The sequence below is a fragment of the Aotus nancymaae genome, unplaced genomic scaffold, assembly GCF_030222135.1.
Source record: "Aotus nancymaae isolate 86718 unplaced genomic scaffold, 86718_ANA_hifiasm-v0.15.2.pri h1tg000006l, whole genome shotgun sequence".
Taxonomy (NCBI): domain Eukaryota; kingdom Metazoa; phylum Chordata; class Mammalia; order Primates; family Aotidae; genus Aotus; species Aotus nancymaae.
Genome location: NW_026988417.1, coordinates 14,354,402 through 14,377,500, shown reverse-complemented (window position 1 = coordinate 14,377,500; position 23,099 = coordinate 14,354,402). Strand labels below are relative to the sequence as shown.

General features: G+C 33.9%; 1 protein-coding gene across 8 annotated transcripts in view; it reads right to left on the bottom strand.

The window, feature by feature from the left end:
• Nucleotides 1–23,099, bottom strand: part of CPEB2 (cytoplasmic polyadenylation element binding protein 2) — a 65,889-nt gene that overhangs the window by 2,616 nt on the left and 40,174 nt on the right. For all 8 annotated transcript variants that reach the window (XM_064365734.1, XM_064365738.1, XM_021668214.2 and 5 more), the window contains 6 exons: nt 16,580–16,750; nt 15,306–15,395; nt 9,142–9,260; nt 8,400–8,514; nt 5,426–5,607; nt 1–1,395 (listed from right to left, as the gene is read on the bottom strand). The exon at nt 1–1,395 is cut by the window's left edge and continues 2,616 nt beyond it. In XM_064365734.1, coding sequence (XP_064221804.1) covers nt 1,168–1,395; nt 5,426–5,607; nt 8,400–8,514; nt 9,142–9,260; nt 15,306–15,395; nt 16,580–16,750 — 905 coding nt within the window. In that variant the 3' untranslated portion in view covers nt 1–1,167. The remainder of the gene's footprint in view (nt 1,396–5,425; nt 5,608–8,399; nt 8,515–9,141; nt 9,261–15,305; nt 15,396–16,579; nt 16,751–23,099) is intronic.

Genomic DNA, 23,099 nt, shown 5'->3' with positions numbered 1-23,099 from the left:
CAAAGCATGTCTTAACCATGGACTATCAAAGGGGCTAAACTCAACTTTCTTTAGAATTCTTGTATTTTCTTTTACTCATTCTTTTATCTATACTATATCACTGCACATGAATTAGAACCGCACGTCACAAAATTGCACAGGGATTACAAATATTACATCCAGTCTGCATAAAATCGAATTCCACTACTGACCAGATCACAAAATGGCTGCACTCTCTAATCTAAAACTAATTTGCATATTGTACACATGTAAGACGATTTTTTAAACTTGAAGTCACAATAATGCATGCAAGTTTGCTTTTATTAAACAAATTTTATAATTTGTTCATGCTACCTAGATTCAAGAGAGCTTTTTTGAACAGTTGCAATACCTCACCTCGTTAGTTAATAATTCTAGTGCATGCATATGGTGTATACAGGTAAGTAAACATGCATTTTTTTCACATTCTAAAACTATGGCAGTTTAGGCCATATTGTGCTGCCTGCATTTTATCTGCAATGCAGTGTGTCTCTAACATTTTCAGTCCCGTATTAATAGGTGGCATTTACACATAACACCTATATAGCAGCAAAGCTAATACAGCTTGTGATTAAAAATGTTTAAAAATAGCTAATAAATCAGATTATCTTGAGGTATTATTTCTTGCAAGTCAAAATGGAGAGCAAAAAAATCAACCCTAATTTTTAGTTTATGTATACACTGAAAATAGCAACAATAAAAATAAGCATTTGTAGCAGACATATTCCATCTTCACTATTATTTTTGCTACCTTTGGTAAATTACTGGGGCAGATCTTGAAGTTAAAAACCCATGTTTAGAAATAAGTGCACGCTTCCCCCACTATATAGCAGCAGACTGTGTTGCCCCTACGCAAAACATTCTCATATCTAATTTTAACTTTACATATAAAAATAACTTGGAGAAAATACAAAAAAACATTTTATTTTAACATGAAAATATCACAAAAATTAGTAAGCCTGAGATGTAGGGTTTTGGTGAAAAACAAGAGGCTTGTAGTGTTTTGGCTGCTGATAAAGATGCATGTATTGATAGCTGGGGTGAAAAGCAGAAGAATGCACTTATTTCTTCTGCATGTCAGTATCTTCAGACACAGTAAGCCACATGCACCCTTTCTTTCCTTGTTAAACAGAGGCCAGTTTGCTACTCTTAGTTCCAGCGGAAGTGGATCTGACGTGGGCGATCAGCACCTTCCTTTACCAATGGCTTATGGAACTCACGTCCAGCACGAGAGTGGATATTTGCCCAACAGAACTCACAGTAATACTGCAGGCAAGTGACATTGGCACAAAAAAACGGAGCAAATTTTCCACCACAGCGTGCGCCCTGGCATTCATCACACATCTGGTCATCTAGCACATATGGCTTTACCTCCACCTTGAAAAAAAAGAAAAGAAGTCTCATTAGAGTCTGCTTCAGAAATCAAATTCTCTAATAACTTAAATTGTTTCTATAGAGGAAAAAAAGGACCAGCATTAAAAGGTGAGGAAACGAACAGTTTCTCAAAGAAGGAGTAGGTTTGAGAAACTACTCCTTTACCATGTAGTAGGTTAAAATACTTTAAAAATCTATAAAAATCTGGTATTTGCAGAACATTTCATGCTCACCTTTCTTGAATATCATCTTTGAAAAATCTGTGTGCTGGTATTTTCAGAGTTGGGGGGGATTGTGAGTGAAAACAAAAGAGATATCAAGTAGTCATGGAAGACTTTCCACACCCTTTTCCTTCATTCCAATATCAACTGTGAGGTGGCAGAACCCAAACAGTCACTGATTAAGGCAGCGCTTTTCCACTGCAGGTGAAAGTCACACTCTGCTTGGAAATAACTGGGACAGACAAGCCAGACTGTGGAGAATCTTACAAAGAGCATGCCTAGACTTCCGCAAATTTGTAATATACAAAGTACTAGTCCTGTTGTGAAGGTCTGACTTGGCAGAACACTTCAGACTGGAGTCAGCTCTGAATGATAAACTTTTCTACCTCAGTTTTCCCATCTGTCAAGTGAGAATACCAGATCCTGTCTCAGAGCTGTGAAGCTTAAATTGTGAATGTAAAAGCATAAGACAGTGCTTAGCACATGGTAAAATAGTCTATAAATTAGTATTAGCTGCTATTAGCTGCAATAGCCTTGCTTTCCTGCTTGTGATAACTTTATGAATGGAAGGTTTCTACCTTTGTTTGGCTGAAAAGTGCCAGATAGCCTAATAGCTCAGCTGTTCCTTACCAGATAGCCTAACAGCTGAGCCATTCCTTAGGAGATGATAGAACACTGAGTGTTCTGAAGGACTGGATTGAGATAAAGTAAAGGTTGTCCATAGTAAAAAATAATGACCCAACAATTTGTATTCTGAACATATTCTACTGAAATACTTGCATGAGTGCAGAAAATGAATATAAAGGTATTTTCTGCAATGTTATTTGTAACAAACTAGAAACAACCTAAAAGTTGATTAAAAGAACTGTAGGATGTTCATTTGATAGATCGGTAATAGAATTACATTGTTGTTTATATTTCACTGATTATGATGAATATATTTTATGCATATTAGACACAGCTTTTCTGAATTGCTTGTTTGTATTTTTTTGTGTTTTGTTGCTGGAGTATTTTTTGTTTTTTAAAATTGATTTATGAGTTCTCTTTGACAGTTAAGAATTTTTAACCTTTTTTCCAGGGGTTTTACAATCTTTGACACAAACTTTAAAAATTTTCATGCTTGATCTTTATCTCTTAACTTTTTCCTTTATGGGTTCTATCTTTTCTTTGCCAAGCTGCTATTTTTTGATTTATTATCTTCATTACAATTATAGTTATAATAAAAAAATTATTATGACCCAAGAATAAATCAAGGTGACATGAGAGTTACTGGATTTCATCTCACTGAATTATAAACTCCATGAACACAAGGAAAGCACCCATTTGCTCAATGTTCAGTTCCCAGTGCCTAGAAGAATGTCTAACATGAAGTAGAAATGCTATAAATATATGAGTGAATGCAATACATTTACATATGTTTTCTGGGTTTCTTTCTCATGGTTATTTCTTGTTTTTTTGTTGTTTTTTTCCCATAAGAGTTTAGGCAAATTGAAACCAGGGTCTGTGATGTCTACTTCACTTCCAAAATACCTGATAAAATGCCAGATTTTCAGCAGTTATGTGTTTTAATATAAAACTGTTGAACAAAATTTTTACAAATGCAATTTCAATTATATGTATTTTTTAAATTCTAGATATTAGTTTATGAAGCTAACCTACTTAACTCAAAACCATACACTGTGAAGATGGAAAATTGAATTTCAAAACCAATTTTTGATTAATAATCTCTAATAATTAAACTCTTCATACGTGAAAGGAGTTTCATTGACACTTCACCTAGTCTTATATTTTAACACTTACTAGAAGTCACAGTGAATTATACTACTCATGAAATAACATACAAAAAATATAACGAATTACATATCTGTGTTAATTGTGCTTTCCAGCTATCAGATAGAACTAAACCACAGTATCCATCAGTGTAAACAGTAAGTGGAATAAACAATTTTCATTTCCTTCAAATAAGTATCCTATGTGTCCTTGAGTTGGTACTTACACACTTAAATTTATTCAATTTTTATGGCTTAATAGCCATATTCATATTGGAAAGATGAAAGGTATAAAGGTTAATGGTTTAATATTTCCTTGTGTAAGCAATATTAGTGACTTGTAAAATACTTAAGGCTCAAATTCTTTCAAATACAGTTCAAAATTACCTTTGTAGTAAGTACATATCTTAGAAAATAAGCTTTTCCCTACGGTATTTCAATGCCTTTTCAAGAAGGCACATGTATCTTAATTCATCTGCTCTGCAACCGAGTTGCTCTTGAAGAGTCAATACTCTGGTCCAAATAACTGGTCCTTCACTATCATTTTGGAAACAAAGAGGCATGTGGTATGACACTGCAACAGTCTTTTTCTTCTGCTAGTGCACATTAAACACCCTGATTATATACTATGTAAATAACATCCTCTGTGACCTATCACCTCTCTGTAAAAGTAGGGGATTAGGCTAGATCAGCAGTCTAAAGTACTGCTGTACATTTGTGTCACTTTCAGAGCTTTATAAACTCCTGTTGTTCATGCTGCCTCTCAGACCAATTCAGCAGAACCTCAGCAGGTAGGACCCAAATATCAAGATTTTTCTAAGTTCCCAGGTGAATAATATACAGCACACAGGTTGAGAACACAAGACTAGAGAAACTCAACATTCAGACAAGTTCAGAAAAGTTATCTATGCATGTCTTATCAAAAGCAGAGAACCTCATCTTAAGTTTATTTGGCAACCAAAATTTTAAGTAGCAATGCAAACAAAAAAAAGCCACTCAGCATTTGTGAACTGAACCTATGCTGCATTTCTTTTCTAATGGGATGGCTGGGTAACTACATTGAGGACTACTTCTAGCATGCATGGTCTAGTCAACTGGTATTAGTTAACCAGCTTCCTGTCCCCAAAATAGTCTTTTAATGTGCCAAACAGCCCCAGAAGAGGATTCAAGAAACTGTTATATTGGGAAAAGGGGTATCCACTCAAATTATATCTTCTATCTACTAATTTGGATATAAAAAATTCATTTACCCCATATTCTTAGTGTATTTCTGCTGAACTATAAATATAATTATTTTAGAATATGCTTAGATATGTATAGGAATTGTTCACAGATTTTGGCATAAAACAGATTTGTAAATGAATGCTAGAGTCTTTCCCTACTCTAGAAGGTAGTCACTACTTGGAATTATTCAATAGGGTTTCAGTTATCATTCCTAGTACTTAAAAGTTCTTACTGTGATGATTCAGGCAATGCTACTCAAAAAAAATATTTAAGTGTAGGTCAATTATTTTAGAGAAATATACATGATGCATTTTTATTTTAGACTTTGTGACAAATGAAAACATTTAAATAACATTCTGCGCCAAGTTTTATTGTAAGTGTTTGTGTATATGTGAATTCATTTAGTCCTCAAAATTGAGAAAGACATATTATCATTGTTTTCCATTTTACAAGTGAGGTAAAAGGCACAGAGAAGGTAAATTTGTAGAAATGGGATTCAATCCCAGGCAGTCTGACTCCAAAGTACAGGCTCTTAAAACAACCTCTGCCTCCATGGTTAGAATATTTGACCTTACTGGCTGATAAAAATTTTTTTGACATGGCTGTACAATGACATTAATATTTTTTATACTATACCTAAATTTTAAAGTGTGTTCAGGAATTTCAAATTTCAAGGATATTTTTATATAATATCCTTTAAGACTTAAAGAAGTTAAAAACTAAACAGTGTTTGAATTATATTATTAACTCTTTAGCGTATGACACTTTGGATTAGCACATTATTATAGGACATAAGTGATTTCCCAATATGCAACTTACACGTTTATCAATATCACCGTGCTGAAGCTGAACAAACCGAGCACTAATGGCAGCAATATAGCTCTGCTGATTGGAGAAAGCAACTCGCCCAGCACCTTTTGGGTATTTTAGCTCAGGATCTGTATCAATTCCTGCATAACAAACTCCACCATATAGCCGGTCCATGATCATAGCAAGTTCCACTTCAAGAGGAAAAGAAGTTTATGTCAAATGTGAGAGAACACAGTAATCAACAATTTTTAAGTACTTTTTGGAAAACACAGAAGTCAATTGTATATTATCATTTGACCAGGAGTAGAATGGCAGATTAAGAGGCTGTTGTTAAAGGAGGACTGGGATCAAGGATGCCTTTTTTTTAGCTATAAAGTGACTCACTGCCATCACATCTTCCTACTTACTAGCACTAAACCCACTATATACCCTACCCTATCTTGTCCTATATAGAAATAGTTCCACACTCTTTCCTAAATCCAATCCTTTTACTTGCATACTAGATCCCATCCACTCTCACTAAGAAGAGATACTGCTTCAGCAATTCTCCCCTTTCCCTTATGTACCACCAGTTTTCCCCTTTTACAAGATCATTCCCAAGTACACTATAATTTTCCTATCTTAAAAAAAATTCTCATAACATTTTTCCCCTCTCAGTTACTACTCCATTTCTCTGTTCCCCTTTACAACCAAAATTTTCAAAATCTGTTCCAGTATTCCCTAATTCCTCTCCTCCCATTCTTTATTCAACTCTTTCTAATCAGACTATCACACCATGACTCCACTGTAATTGTTCATGCCAAGTCCAATGGCCAATCTATCTGTAAGTAGCATTGAACACAGTTAATCCCTTCCTTCTCATTCAAATATTTTCTCCATCTGGCCTCTGGAATATATTATCCCACCAATTCTGCTCCTACCTCACTGATAAATTTCTTCTGAGTTTTCCTTGATAGTTCATCCTAAAGTCCTTAACTTTTTGATGTCAGAGTACCCTAAGTTTCAATCCTTGCGACACTGTCTACACTCCTGGCTTTGGTAACTTCATCCTGTATCATAGCTTTAAACACCATCTATATGTTTTTAAGCTCCTACATTTGTATCTCTAGTATGGACATCTTCCCTGGACTCCAGACTCATATATGCAACTGTCTACTGGACAACTCGGTATTTAACAGGCACTGGCCACACTCAGTATGTTAAAAATGGAACTCATAATCTTCCTCTATCCCATTAAATGTGCTCCTATGAGTTTTTGCTGACCCAGTTAGAAAGCAACAGAAAAGATGAAGTTGTCAAGTCAAGATCTTTGGCTTCATCTTTTCTGTATTCTTCTCTTGCTCCCTACCACACATACAATCATGTGAACTTGATTTTCAAGACCTATCTAGAGTCCAATCTGTTCACCTCCATCACTAACATCCTGATTCAAGATAACATCATTTTTCATCTTGTTCATGGCAATAACCTTCTCTTTGCTTTTGACCCTTGCCTTCTCAGTTTGTTTTTAAAACAGTATAATGATTCTCTTAAAAAATATATCAGATACCACCATAAAAAATATAACAAAAATATATCATATATCATGGTTTAATTGAAGTTTATATTTGAGAGCTCTGAATAGTGCCATAAACTTAGATTCAAAACCAAGACCATGATCTTCCCTCCCAATCTGTTCCTCCTCCAGTATTCCTTCCCTCTCAGTAAAAGGTATCACTATCCACCCAGTGGCTTATGACTGAAAGATGAGATTTAGTCTTTGTGTTTACCTAGTATCTGTTACCTCTGTTCACCTGGCTTTCTCCATTGCTACCAGTAATCCAAGCCACCATTGTCTAATTTCCTGGACTGTAATAATAGAATCCTAAACTGGTCTGCCCATATTTACTCTCACCCTGCTCCCACCTCTATAAGTCATTAGCTAAAGTGAACTTTGAAAAATGAAAATATGATCATGTCTCTCTTTTGCTTAAAAACTCAATGGTTTACCCTTGCTCTAAGGATAAATACCATGTTAGCCTATTAGACTTGTATGATCTGACACCCGTCTACTTTTGCAATGTCTCTTTGTGTCCCTTCCGTCACTCCTTGTATCCCAAGTCAGCCACTTTGGGCTTCTTTCAGTCCTTCCAAAGCACACTGTTTCCCTCCACTCAAGACCTTTAAATAAGCTGTTCCCTTTCTGTGAAACACACTCCTCAGAGCCCTACTACCACCCTGATCCTCCCTCTTTTGCTCAATCCTTTACATGTCAGTTCAACTACAAATATCTTTAAGATATCAGACTATATAATATTTCCTTGCTACACGTCTTCTGTTCCCTACAGTACTTCTCTGTAAAAGTCATCATGTTCTGCAAGTATTTACATGTATTAATAGTTCTTTAACACATACCTCTAAGACTGGGGAGAGGATGTTCTCAGTGATGGAAATCACTAACACTCTACACATGGTGTACAGTATCATCTAATGTGTGCAAAGTGGGCATATACATCTACAATTATATTCCTATGGGACATATTTTGGTTGGTTTCTAGTTCCTAGCTGTTGATAAATAGAAGTTTATCATCATTCACTTATCTAAAGTGCTACTTCCGTTAATAACTAAAATACTGATAAAGAGAAAATAATCCCATATTTCTTCTTCAGCTTTCAGAATCAATCAAATAAACAGACTCCAAATTCTCATATCTTAAGAGAGGTTCACTTAGGAAATCAGAAGTATTTAGGTGAATTCTTATAGTTTGCTTGGAGTTAGCAACTACACTAATATTGATAGATAAGTATCCAATTCTGCAGTTTGAGAGTTTCAAGAAGGGGTCTCCGAATATGTTTCAAAATTCTGTAGATAGCAACTATTGGAGCATGAAGAATCTGCTCCTGTTCTATCCAATAGTGTCACGTACACAATAGCTTCCAAATGTTTATCGACTAGGACATATTTAAATTATTTTTTAAACAAAATTATTAACATTCCACTTACCAGCCCTTAATGGCCGAGGAACACCTCCAACAAAAATTGTTTTTCGGGGATCCAAAGGCTGAGAACCATCCATTACAAAATCACTATCACTTAAATTCCAAGGACGTATTTGAACCTATGAAGAAAATTACATTGGGTCTTACTCCCTTGATGGCTTATGAAGGTTGTTTGTTTTTGCCAGTTAATAGTTATTATTTTATTGTTTAAAAGTTTGTATAGTCGGATTTGGAAACAAATTATTTTCATAACTTTTGATATAGATACTGTAAGTCAGCAGTCCCCAACCTTTACGCACCAGGGACCAATTCTGAGGAAGACAATTTTTCCAAAGATGGAGGGGGTGGGGGATAGTTTTGAGATGAAAGTGTTCCACCTCGGATCATCAGGCATTAGATTTTCATAAAGAACGTGCAACCTAGATCACTTGTAGGTGCAGTTGACAACACGGTTCACATTCCTATGACAATCTAATGTCACCTCTGATCTGACAGGAGGTGGAGCTCAGGCAGTACTGCTGGCTTGCCTGCCACTCATCTCCTGCTGTGCAGCCTGGTTCCCAATAGGTCATGGACCAATACTGGTCCACCACCCAGGGGTTGGGGACTCCTGCTATAAATTATCTGGATATTTCAAAAACTAAAGCTCAGCATGGTAGTTTACTTATTTTATTCATTAACAATCATTTCAAAACAATTTTGAAAATTAGCATTTGTAGCCTGAAGTTCATGTGGTATTTACTTACTGGTTTGTCCTTGATGGTAGGGCTAGAAACACACAGATACAGCTTTCCATCTTCTTCAATACAAGCATCAATTAGTGCTTGAACTGAGCTCTCTTCTTGAAAGAGAAGAAATGCATAGCCTGGAATAACCAGTAAAAATGAGGCAATATGTCAAGCTAAGTGATTTTACTCCAAATTTCAGTGCTATTTAGAAAGTACATGCTTTTTTTGAATATATATATATTTTATTGCACTTTAGGTCTGGGGTACATGTGCAGAATATGCAGGATTGTTAGATAGGTATATACATGGCAATGTGGTTTGCTGCCTTCATCCCCACTTCACCTATATCTGGCATTTCTCCCCATGTTATCCCTCCCCAACCTCCCTACCTCCTGCTGTCCCTCCCGAACTCTCCCCCAACAGACCCTAGTGTGTGATGCTCTCCTCCCTGTGTCCTTGTGTTCTCATTGTTCAACACCCGCCTATGAGTGAGAATATGCGGCGTTTGATTTTCTGTTCTTGTGTCAGTTTGCTGAGAATGATGGTTTCCAGATTCATCCATGTCCCTACAAAGGACACAAACTCATCGTTTGTTATGGCTGCATAGTATTCCATGGTGTATATGTGCCACATTTTCCTTGTCCAGTCTATCATTGATGGACATTTGGGTTGGTTCCAGTTCTTTGCTATTGCAAACAGTGCCGCAATTAACATTGTGTGTATGTGTCTTTATAATAGAATGATTTATAATCCTTTGGATATATACCCAGTAATGGGATTGCTGTGTCAAATGGAATTTCTATTTCTAGGTCCTTGAGGAATTGCCACACTTTGTCTTCCACAATGGCTGAACTAATTTACACTCCCACCAACAGTGTAAAAGTGTTCCTATTTCTCTACATCCTCTCCAGTATCTGTTGTCTCCAGATTTTTTAATGTCGCCATTCTAACTGGCATGAGATGGTACCTCAATGTGGTTTTGATTTGCATTTCTCCAATGACCAGTTATGATGAGTATTTTTTCATATTTTTGTTGGCCTCATATATGTCTTCTTCTGAAAGTGTCTGTTCATGTCCCTTGACCACTTTTCTTGTAAATCTGTTTTAGTTCTTTGTAGATTCTGGATACTAGCCCTTTGTCAGAGGGGTAGATTCCCAGATGGATTAAAGACTTAAACATAAGACCTAACACCATAAAAACCCTAGAAGAAAGCCTAGGCAAAACCATTCAGGACATAGGCATAGGCAAGGACTTCATGACTAAAATACCAAAAGCACTGGCAACAAAAGCCAAAACAGACAATGGGATCTAATTAAACTCCAGAGATTATGTACAGCAAAAGAAACAATCATTAGAGTGAACCGACAACCAACAGAATTGGAAAAAAAAATTTTTTTTTAATGGTACAATGACATCTTTTATTCTGACTCACAGACTTAACTTTTTTTTTTTTCTCTGTGTTCCTGTGGGAACTGTGTTTGAATATGTGCCGTTTTCAACATTTTGGCACATGAAAGCCTGACAAGTTTTTAAAAGTCAGATGCTGCATCTTTTGAACAGGAAAATCTATGTTTTTTTTTTTTTTTTAATGTATATACACATTTTATTGCACTTTAGGTTCTGGGGTACATGTGCAGATCATGCAGGATTGTTGCATAGGTACATACATGGCAATGTGGTTTGCTGCCTCCATCCCCTCTTCCCCTATATCTGGCATTCTCCCCATGTTATCCCTCCCCAACCTCCATACCCCCTGCTGTCTCACCCCTATTACTCCCCAACAGACCCCAGTGTGTGATGCTCCCCTCCCTGTGTCCATGTGTTCTCATTGTTCAACACCTGCCTATGAGTGAGAACATGTGGTGTTTGATTTTCTGTTCTTGTGTCAGTTTGCTGAGAATGATGGTTTCCAGATTCATCCATGTCCCTACAAAGGACACGAACTCATCTTTTTTATGGCTGCATAGTATTCCATGGTGTATATGTGCCACAGCCACTTCCTGACACCTTACACAAAATTAACCCCAGATGGATTAAATACATGCTTTTGAAAAAAACAACTATCAAATAGGACTAAAAACCATTTACCTTTTATAAGAGAATACAATATCCTATGTAATACACATCAAAACACTTATTAAGTAAAGTAATTGGCTACTTTATATACAGCACTTGCTATAAGGTACTGTACTAACAACTTTACATGCGTTATTTCATTTAATTCTCAAAAGTCTATGAAATATTATTCTCATTTTATTGAAGAAAAAATCAAGGTACAAAAGTCAGTCTCATAGTAAGTAGGTGGCTGAAAAACTTCAAACCCAGGTCAGCCCCAAGGTCTCTGACACTTTCTCTAGTAGTGATACTACCTTCTTAAAGAACTTGGCAGAATTAACCAGGTGAGTATATCTGGAACTAAAGTTTCCTATAAATGCCTGCAGGGTAATCCAAGTTCTAGGGCAAACTTTTAGACTGGAACACACTTGGAAAGGTTCAGGAAATCTCCTAAGCAGAGGAAATGTTCCACAGTCTCATAAAAACTTCTCAATGATACTAAGAAAGCTACAATAGGAAGGCTGGAATGAAACATGTTCCTTAATAAAACACAGGTCAGATGGATCAAAACTTTTAAATCAAGCCTCAACTTGGAAAACAGTGGAATATCTTTTTTAAACTGTTTGAAGACTATCTAGACTTGTAAACAACCAATTGTCAATCTTCAATAAAAAAATCATGTATCCAGCAGACAGAATAGACTACATTATAAAAAGAAGGCATCAAAATTTACACTGCAAGTTTACTATCATGTGATTATTCCCAGCAGGTGATAACTATGAATGATCTATCCCTTACCTTGGCAAGATTTCTATGCGAACAAATGTACAGCATTTTAATCTAGTCCCAATATGTAGCAGACATCAAACAGGCCATGTATGTCTGTTCCACCATACAATGGGAAGTGTAAGGTCATGTTTTATTCAGATAAAAAAACTCAGCTTATTGTCAATAATGGCTTTATGCCACAAAGGCCTGATGGGACACTAAAGTACTTCATTTTAATAAAATTAAAATATTTGATTGCATAAAATGTATCTGAAGACATTTCACCCTATATAAATGATTTTACCCTATCCAAACACAGACTTCCAAAGGTAGTCTGTTTTAAAAAACATAGTATTAAAAAACATGTCTTAGACAACTTTTTACATTGCTGGAAACAATTTACATATTCTTGAAAATAATAAAGATTTTTTTTTAAGGCTTTAATTTTGATACAAAATAAGGATCTGGGAACTCCATTTTGTAATAATTGAGAGGATATAAGACCAATTTACTAAAATAGTATATTAAGTTAAATATTTTAATGTTGCCTAATTTTTATAATTTTTGATGTTAATATTTTAATATTGCCTAATTTTAAAATAATACTTTAAATTCAATATTTTCAATACTGTTTAATTTCTGTTATTAGGAAATAAATGTTTATATTATAAAAATTAATTAGGCCATATCGGGTAAATTATGACTTAGCTAATGCAAGTCATTAGATATAATACTCTTAACAAAAACATACTACATAGCCGCTTCTTTAGAATTTGTTAAAGCAAGTTAATCATTACATAAGGTGAAAGTTATTCACTGCAAAGGAAACATGGACATGTGTGGTTCAGCATCTAAAGGTTCTAGTCACTGCTGTAATTATAAGGGAGCTTCCCCCACTGGATGCTTCTCTATCAGTGTTTTCCAAACCATGGAAAATGCTGAATTACAGAAATAACAAAATTGCTTGTAAACAAGGTTTGGGAATACTGGTCTTTAGAAATGGCTACAATTAACTGTAACTGTACCAAAAAAAAGTATGATTTGACAGTGCCAGTTTTTTTTTTTCAATTAGAGAAACTACTGCAAAACCATAATAACAATGATGGCAACAATAGCCATAAAGACTATATAACTATTCTGTTTCATTAACTTTGTTCCATCCCATCTTTCTAGGCTTAGAGTACACCATCCCTGTAAGTGAACAAGTAGCTCACGCAAAAATGTGCATTTCTCCATTCAAACAATTCCTAATTCCTTTTTAAAATTCTATTTCCATTTCTGCCTGGAACTCTGTTCAAGTACTTTTTTATCTATCTACATACAGTACCTTAGATTAATTCCAAACCTCTCAGTGAAGTTTTCCCCCATCTACTTTAAGCAATTTCTCCATTCCATAGTATTTTTTATTGTTTATCTCATTTATCAGGCAGTTAACAATCCATAAATTATTGAGAATACAAATATTCACAAAGGTATATAAAAACACTATTTTATAGACCATTGGAAGAATCTGACATTAATAACCATAAATTTTTAAAGTTGTAAAAATGCAATACTGCAACTGTGATGAGTGCTAGGAGTGAAAGACACAGACAGCACTAGAGTTGGGTAGAAGGAGCTAACCTCATTTGGTAGATCCTCAAAGTTTTCTTTGATCAACTTACACTTAAGCTTGAGATACAAAAGATAAGCAGGGAATACAGAGATAAATAGACATAAGGAAGAGACAACTTCAGCTCAGAGATTATCATACATAAAAGCCCTGAGGCTGGAGAGAACAAGGCCAGTTTGTGGGACTGGAAGGAAAACAATCAGTAATAGGAAAAGAAGCTAGAAAGAAGGCAAGGCCAGGCAAAGTGAATTCATTTTTGCTTTTAGACTAAAAATAAGAGAAATCACTACAGGGTTTATGCAGAGGAGTAAGGAATAGCACCATCCAATGAGTTTTCAGACTGCTATGGCTAGAATATAGGAGAAAACTGGAGAGGGCTAGAGATATAGATAGACTAGAAAGACAGCTGAAGTAGTCCAGGCTAGTGATGATGGTAGCTTAGTCAGGAACATCACAAAATAACTCAATATTCAATAAAAATGGCATTTCTAAAGTAAACTTTATAAACTTTATAAAATGGCAAGATAGTAAAACTATGGACAATGACACTAAAACTAAGCTAATAAATAAACAGCTCTATCTATGTGGAGCTAATTTTCTCTCCAAACCAAGGGGGTTTGCGACCTCCAAAAAACTCCAGACTACATGGAGAGAGGTACATAGCTTAAACAGATTCTCACAGAGGCCTGGAATCCAGAATCCTCACTCAAAAGATGCTCTTGATTCTATACATGCATATAAATCTACAAGTATTAAAAAAAATCATTGCATTATTCCATTTATTTAAAAAACTATGTGAACTATCAGTGGAGGTTCTATAATTCTCAATGGCAGAAAGTAGAGATGACTCATATAATTCATCACCAGAATACTATACCTAGTTTTGCTGTGCCAATAACTTCTTTATCATGCTTCTTTTCCCAGAGTAAAAATCAAACCATTTAACAGTTCTACTGGAGTCTTTTCTACAGGCTTGACAATTCACTAAATCATGAGACTAAACAGTATGTGTGGTGTGCTTTTTCTAAAATTATATTTCAGCAATGTTCAAAGTAAAGTGTTAATCTTTGAGCCTTCCCCTTTCTTTTACTCGCTTTAGAACCTTCCATTAGCAATTCTGACTAATTGAATTAATGTTCAACTCTCTTTTCTCCTCTCTTCCTCTTGTTATTGTGGGCAGGATACACTTCCTCTCTCCACAGATGGTGACTTGATCGTGTGACTTGCATGTGAAGGTTAGCACAATTTGTGATTCTTGTCCTGTGGTTATCAGCCACGGTTTCTTCCTAGCAATAACTAACACAACTAAGCATCTTCCTCAAGTTCTACATCTTTATATAACCGAAAAAAAAAAATAGACCTAACTAGCTACTTTGTCTTGTATCTAAATTATTCATCAACCGAGTTGGTAATAATTTATATTGCTCTGCTATTATCTAGAACACTTAATGTAAACCTCATATTTCAACTGTTCATAAATTTGTATTTAGTAAAACATAAATCACGTCACATAGATCTTAATTTCATAATGCAGAGAGGTACTGTTTCCTATGTCTATACCAAAGTTACTTAGAATGATGCTTTAGACAGAGAAAATACTCAAAGATATGTTGATCAGAGTCTATGAAATCATTATCAAATCATAGAAAGTCTCTTATGATTCTTAACTGGATAAGTAATTGATATTGTTTCTTTTGCTCTCATACAACCCATTTCCTAGCAAATATTAACAATAACAACCCTTACCTTTTGGTGGAAAATAGGACTTGCTTTCTGCTTTATGAGGCCAATCTACTACCAAAGGCCCAAATCTTCTGAAGCTAGCAGTTATTTCATCTTAAGAAAGTACAATAATAATTAGTTTCAGTGATTCTTTCCAAGAAATTCTGTACTTTTACTATGAAGATTAACATTTAAAAGTGCCAAATACCTTAGGATAAATTAGAATATAAACACTGGGAATATGTCTAATATACTTCAAACTAAATTCATTTTTAAGCAGTGCACTGGCTAGAATAATCAATTCCACGTGAATTTTAAAATTTTATATAACATTGATGGATACTAATGACTTTATCGTACACCAAACCAAAAACAGCACTGGCTCGAAAAAAGGTCAACATTATAAAAGTTAAATAAAATCTATTAGTGTTTCACAAATAAAATGATTTTATTATAGAAAAAAAGGTCTGCTTCAAGACTTGAATAACTATAATGCCGAGAAACTATACTAGGGTCTGATACATGCAGGGCAGTTTCACTGAAGTCCATATAGGTTAAATCCAATGATATGTTTTATGTTATTTCATTACATGGAAATCTTACGAAGATCAATACTTAGAATAAGTTTGTAGATATTTGAATTATAATTAAGAAATTTCCTAAAATCTAAGAGTGAGTGACACATGTCCCATAACCTTACAAATATAGCTTAATATTTTAAATCTTCAATTAATTTTCTTTTGTTATAATTACACATGATCATTTTCACATACAATTATTAGTGTCTGTGAAACCCTAATTTCCTATTCATGTTCTGTTTCCATTTTCCTTTTGGGTTTAATAGTCTCTTTCTTCCCTGTTTCTAAGAGCACATTTATCCTTAAATAAATTAAACTTTTGATTATCAAGCATTGCAGATATAATCTTATGGTTGGTTCCACTGATTTCAGTGTGTATGTGCATGCACACATTATGGTGATATAAAAAGTTTTAAGTTTTATATACCTAAATAAGTTCTTATTTTAAAAACAAATAGAATATGACCTAGGTCATGAAAATCTTACTTAGAAAAAAATGCCTGTAGTTACAAATATTATAAGATCTAAAGAAAAAAATCATAAGTTATTTGTTCAACTACTTTCATATTTCAACAGGTGATAAAATATTTTAAAAGATGAAAATGCATTCCAATTCTGAAAATCCTAGGTGGTAAAAATCTTCCATAGCCCGTTCACATTAAATTTCATATTTTTTTTTAAAGCCCAAATCACCATCTTAATAAATATCTTAAAAAATACCTTCGTCAATATCTGGAGGAAGACCACCAACAAAAACTTTTCGAGAGAAACGTTCTATTCGCTCCCCATTTTGATGAGCTGAATAACATGTGGGCGAATTTAAAACTCCAACTTGATCACTGTGACCATCATCCAGCAAGCCATCATCTATTGGAAAGAGGGAAGAACGACCTAGAATATAAGAACAAATATAACTTGAATCTCAGATCTGAGAAAATGATAAATTAAATTTAAGCATAAAAATACCAATGACAAACTGAAAGACTTAAAAATGAAGGTGATGCAGGTGAAAATAAAAATTAAGGGAAATTTAAATAGTATGTGGTTTTAATTACCTGGATTCAAGAAAAAGCAATCTAAAGAGTGATTTAGAAATAAACGTATGTCAACAATTAAACTGCAAAAGAAATACTAGATCACTTCAACTTGTTATGAACAGCTGCAAGAACCTAATGTATGAGGACAGTTAGACTGGATGTGAAACAGGAGAAACTTTCCAGAAACTGGTGGCAGAAAGGAAATGACACAAACTAAACAGATAAGGGGATATAATTTATAACAAAACTTGCAGACTACAGTAAGTAAGGATAAAGACAAAAAGTAATACTTGTATACAAGGTCTGGATCTAATTTATTACACATGTACCAATTATATGAAAGAGTAGACAGGGCTTCTGCATATCTGAAAAATAGAAAAGGGTATCCCCTCTAGCACTTTAGTGACATCTGAGCCCACATTTCAGGAGGTAATCCTTGTATAGGACAAATACTGTACAATCTTCTGAAGTAATCCCCACTCTGTGGGTAATCCCCTCACAAAACTTAAATGACCTAATAGTCTCCTGCTGTCAAGGAATGTACATTTAGAAAGATAAGATTTATATATGTAACCAGGGTACACATCCAGAAGAAAGCTGCTAAGTGTTCAGAGGACGTATTCTGGAGGAAAGGAGAAGTGAGTCTAATAAAAAAGTAATTTCCTAAATCTCTAAGTGAAATTAATACTATTTGTGAGAAAAAGGGAAAAATGGAAGCACATAGTGAGGCATTACAGAGGGTAAAATATCTATAGGTGGAAATATACGAACATGGTTTTGAGGGAATTTTCCTTTTTTCCAAGTGAAAGAAGAAATATAAGAAAAAGTAGAAAAAATTGCATTTATTTAAGAAATAAGGAATAGTCAAGGTTGGCTGAAACATGTTGGAAACAAGAAGAGTAAAATCTAGAAAAGTCCTTCAAGGCTAGAGTATTTAGTGTTGAATGCCAGGCTAAGGAGACATTTAGTAGGTGGTGAAGATAATAAATTGGATACAGGGGTTCAAATTAAGATTATAGCTTTGTCTGTATATTAGGGAGACTTAGAAAATATGGATAAGGTAGCTGGAAATGAGCAGGTCAGAAGCTGTGCAAAAAATCCACAAAGGATGGATGGCATCACAAGCAGACAGGAAAAAAAAAGGAAAAAGAATGAAAAAGGAGAGATCTAAGGAAGACTTGAGAAAATGATAAGAATTATTAACCAATATAAGAACAGTAGAGACCAGAAACTTGTACAAGAAAGGAAAATAGTTTAAGCTTTAGATAAGTAAAGTTTTATATGCTGTTAGGATATTCAGAAGCAAATATACACCAGGAGGCTGAAAATGAAGTGCAGAAAGGAAATGTCATATTTCTGAGAAAATAATTTGAAGTCAACTACACACAGGTGATAGTTTAAGGTTCTTTGCAACATCAATGATAAACACTCCAACAAGAAATGATGAAGACAGCTCCTCGGGAAACTTACAAGGAAGAAGCAGAATATTCAAGGAGCTAGAGAAAGAAGTGGTAAGAAAAGTGAGAGAAATATTACGGTGATAGAAGCACCAAAAAAGTAATAAAGAAAGAACAATTAAGTAACAATGTGAAATATTAACATAATTACTTTTAATAATGATCATTGTTTTTAAGGACATACATGATTTTGAAGGTAGCAGTCTCAGGAAAGTTGGGTAGGAGTCATGTTGCATGTATTTAGAGTTTTATTAAACATCGAGATAAATGAAGATTAATTCTTAGAAGTATATTAGAGAAGGAAAAATGCAGTAAGAATATGGACAAATTGTTTTGCTTTCAATATTAAGTGAAGGATTTTTTTGGATAAGAGACAATGCATATAATCTATAGCAGCTGTCACCAACCTTTTTGGCACCAGGAACCAGTTTTGTGGACGAAATTTTTCCTCAGCATGGGGATGGTTTCGGAATGAAAACGTTCCACTTCAGATCATCAGGCACTAGATTCTCATAAGGAGCACACAACCTAGATCCTTCACATGTGCACTTCACAACAGGGTTCATGCTCCTGTGAGAATCTAATGCCACTGCTGATCTGACAGGAGGCGGAGGTCAGGCAGTAATGCTCACTTGCCCTCCACGCACCTCCTGCTCTGTGGCTTGGTTCCTAAGAGGACAGTTATGTTGGGTATCTGTTTATATATTAAACAAACTGGCCACAGACCAGACCATTTTATGTTGGGTCTTTGTTTATGCATTAAATCACATGCCATAGTTTGAGGCATGTGATTTAATATATAAACAAAGACCCAACATAAAACATCATTAATATGTTATCATCTTGAAAAATATGACACACGATGCAAGCGATACAAAGACAATTAGAAATGTGACAGTCTGAACAGAATGGGTTGGGGACAAGAAGGAAGGGACCACATGCCTGTGACAGTCAGGTAGCTAGCTACCTAGATGTTTGACATAAAAATTTAGTTTAGAAGACGTAACAGGAAGAAAGATGTTATTTAATATAGGAAATGAATTATTCTAAAGATTAAAATGTTGTTTAAATACAATGTTCTGAAAAATACCCATGTTCACTGAGTAACTTTGTGAATATTGCTTAACTTTTTAAATAGCTCTGTTATTACAAATAGGAACCTAGGGAAAACAAATGTCAATATTTTTTGTGATCAACAGAAACGAAATTCTTCAACATTTAACTCTTTTTACTTAATAAAATGAACATCAGGATCCACTAAAAATAATATTAATTGTGAATAACTGGTCAAACTTTTTAAAGATTAGACTTTAATTGAATGATTCTCTATTTTCAAAGTAAACAGCATGCATACAAATTTGATTTTAAGGAATAAAATCATGAATCCAAATTCTGTATTTATTTCAGATGTACCAATACTTTGGAAAGTTTTTAACTTTAAAGTGCCCTAACACAAGTAAAAACTTAGCAGTGTCATAACTACAATAAGTATTTAAATGTCTTTCTAACAGACATTTATGTTGAGAAAAAATATGGATCACAAATACTTAGGGTCTACATAAAAAAATAAATGCAGTGACAAAAGAAATCACACTATAAGCAATGCCAAAGAGAAAAGTGACCCCAAAATGACCCAAACTTTTTGTTTACTATAATATTACACTTAGTATTCATATAACTAAAAACATCTATAATCTATGTGTCTATAATCTATTAACGAAGTTCAGCTAAACAAAGAATGTAACGAAAAGGTTAAGAACATTTCACACACTAGCCATACTAACAAGAATCTTCACTGTTGGACAATAATGACTGCTTTCTTTCAAGAAGCCATAAAAGCTACAGATTTAAATACTCATTTAAAAGAAGAGTTAACTGAGTATCATCAACAAAGTAAGACTTTTTACCTTGCCAATTGTTCTTTTATCATATTTTAAATTAATATGAGAATAAAAGGAGAACCATTAAGTAAGTTATGTCTACCACTGTAGTGTACTTTTAACATGCTTTCTAAGAATGATACCATACATATGTTTTTAGGTTCTTACACCTCAAAGGAATAAAACTGAATGGCAATGAAATACAACAGTTCTGTGGAATGCAGCAAAACCTATGCTTAAAGGAAAATTCATAGTTTTAAAAGCATGTTAAAAAACAAGACATGCTTAAATCATCTTGTTTCTACCACAAAAAGCTAGGAAAAGAATAGCAAATAAAATACAAAGAAAGTAGAATGAAGGAAATAAAGTAACAAAAAGGAGACATCAATCAACACAGAACTTACAAACATCAAATGAACTAGACCTTTTAAGAAGAAAAAAATGCTAATTTTATAGAAACTCTTTCAGAGAATAAAGAAAGAGGAAGTACTTCTCAACTTTTTTTTCACAACTCCAATACTAAAATCTGACAAAAACATTGTAAGGAAATGAGACCCCAATATCCCTCATGAACACATACGTAAAAATCCTAAAAACTATATTGGCAGAATGAATCCAGAAGTAGATAAAAATGAAAAACAGATCATGAGTAAGTGGGGTTCACCCCAGGAATATTAAGATTAATTTGTAATTTTAAAATCAATTACTGTTAATTGTACCATATAAACAGACCAAAATAAAAATACCATAAAATCATTTCCATAAATGTAGAAAATGCATCTGATAAAATTCAACAGCTATTCATAATTTAAAAAAGAAAAACTCCCAGAATACTAGGAGTAGGAAGGAATTTCCTTAATCCGATAAAGAGCATTTAAAAAAAAGAGAGAGAGAGTGAAGGTCTTTAATAATAAATTATCAAATGCTTTCTCTTGAAAGTTTGGAAGGATGTTCGCTCTATTTCTACTCAGCATTGTACTACTGGATGTACAACTAGTCAAAGAAGATGAGAAAAGTAATTTAAAGTCATGAATACTGGCAAAGAAAAATAAAACTATTTTCTATAGACACAATTGTACATGTAAAATTCCAAGAAATCAAACTAGTAGAAATAATTTATTTGTCTAGAGAACAAATGCATAGCCAATTTACAAAAACCAATTCATTTCTAAATGCTAGTAATAAACTGGGAAAAATTTTAAATATCATTTTCATATCTCATCAAAACCCACCAAATACCTACAAATAAACTTAACAAAAGATATGCAAGACTTTTACGCTGAAAATGACAAAAATTTGCTGTGGAAAATGTTAAAAGAATAAAATAAAACATGTTAGGTGTAAATTCTTTCCAAATTATCCAATCTATAGACTGGACACAATCCATTCAAAGTCTCAGCACACTGTCTTCTAGAAATTCATAAGTCAGTTCTAAAATTTATGATAAATCCAAGGCCTAAGAACAATCAAGGACAGCACACAAAACAAACAAAACACCAAAATTGGAGGACTTACACTACCAAGTTTCAAGGCTTACTTACTAGTTAGCTAGTTATTGAGACTATAAAACTGATATTGGAGTAGAAAGATAAATGAAACATAATAGAGTCGAGAAATGGGCCTATACGTACGTATACAGTCACTCGATGTTTTTCAAAGGTACCAATGCAGTTCAATGTAGAAAAGTAAATCTTTTCAATAAACGGATTTCTAGTTGAGGGGGAAAAATAATTTTGATCCCTATATCACATGATACTGAAAAAAAAAAATCCAAGAAGGATTACAGGCTTAAATGTAAAAGTTAAAACAACAAAACTAGAATTTCTTCATAACCTTGGGGTTATTGATAGTTTCTTGGGAAGTTATAGGTGATTACTAACTCTGACACTGAAGGCTACACTAATGTTACCAAACATTAATTTAAAAAACTATCAAAACAACAGAAGTATATTTCAGATTGATCTCTTTTCAGCATTATCTGTTTAATCAAATAGCCTTAGATATGCTTCTGCAAAGAACTGAGAAAGGCACAAGGTACACTAACGGCTTAAAAATATTTTTCCAGTAGGTTTGTACCTTTCTTATAAAGGATAAAGAAGATATTTTACTTAAAAATTTATAATTTATCACCTTATATGTCTTTACAAATTTTATTTAATTTCTAGATATATTTACTTTAAAATTCAGTTTACTAAAATTTGTTTCTATAAAAATTAGTATGTCTGGGTATAGGTGTAGAGCAGGTACAGTCAGTCTCTTAAAGGTTAGGGAAGAGACGTCAGCACATTTTTTCTATAAAGGGTCAGTAGTAAACATAGTATTTTACATTTTGAAGGCTAGACATTTTCTGTTAGAACTACTCAATTGTGCTATCGTTGTAATTCCAAAGCAGCCAGACCAAAGTCAATGGGTAAATACCGGCTACATTTCAATAAAACTTTGTTTACAAAAACAGAAATCTTGGCCTGTGGGCCGTGGTTTGCTGACCCCTGTTCTAGTGTTACCCCAGCTTTTTTTCATGCTTCAGAGATCTTATCCATTGTCTTACAAATATTGAAATTATTTACCAAGGATTTCAGCCTTGATTTAATCATAAAAGGATCTGGCAGTGATGATATTAGGGAGTATACAATTAATCTGGGTATTTACAGGATTGTTCCAAATCAAAAATCCTGGGTCAACTTTAAAGCAGAATATGGCATACTATATTATTAATAATTCCTTATTTGTTATAGCACATAAGTTTGGATGGCTATACACTATGAATAAATCAAACTTCTCTAATTAAACTTCCATCATTTGTCTCCCTTTAAAATTATTTCTCCTATCTTCTTGTCTCATACATCTACTAACTCAAACTTTGGGT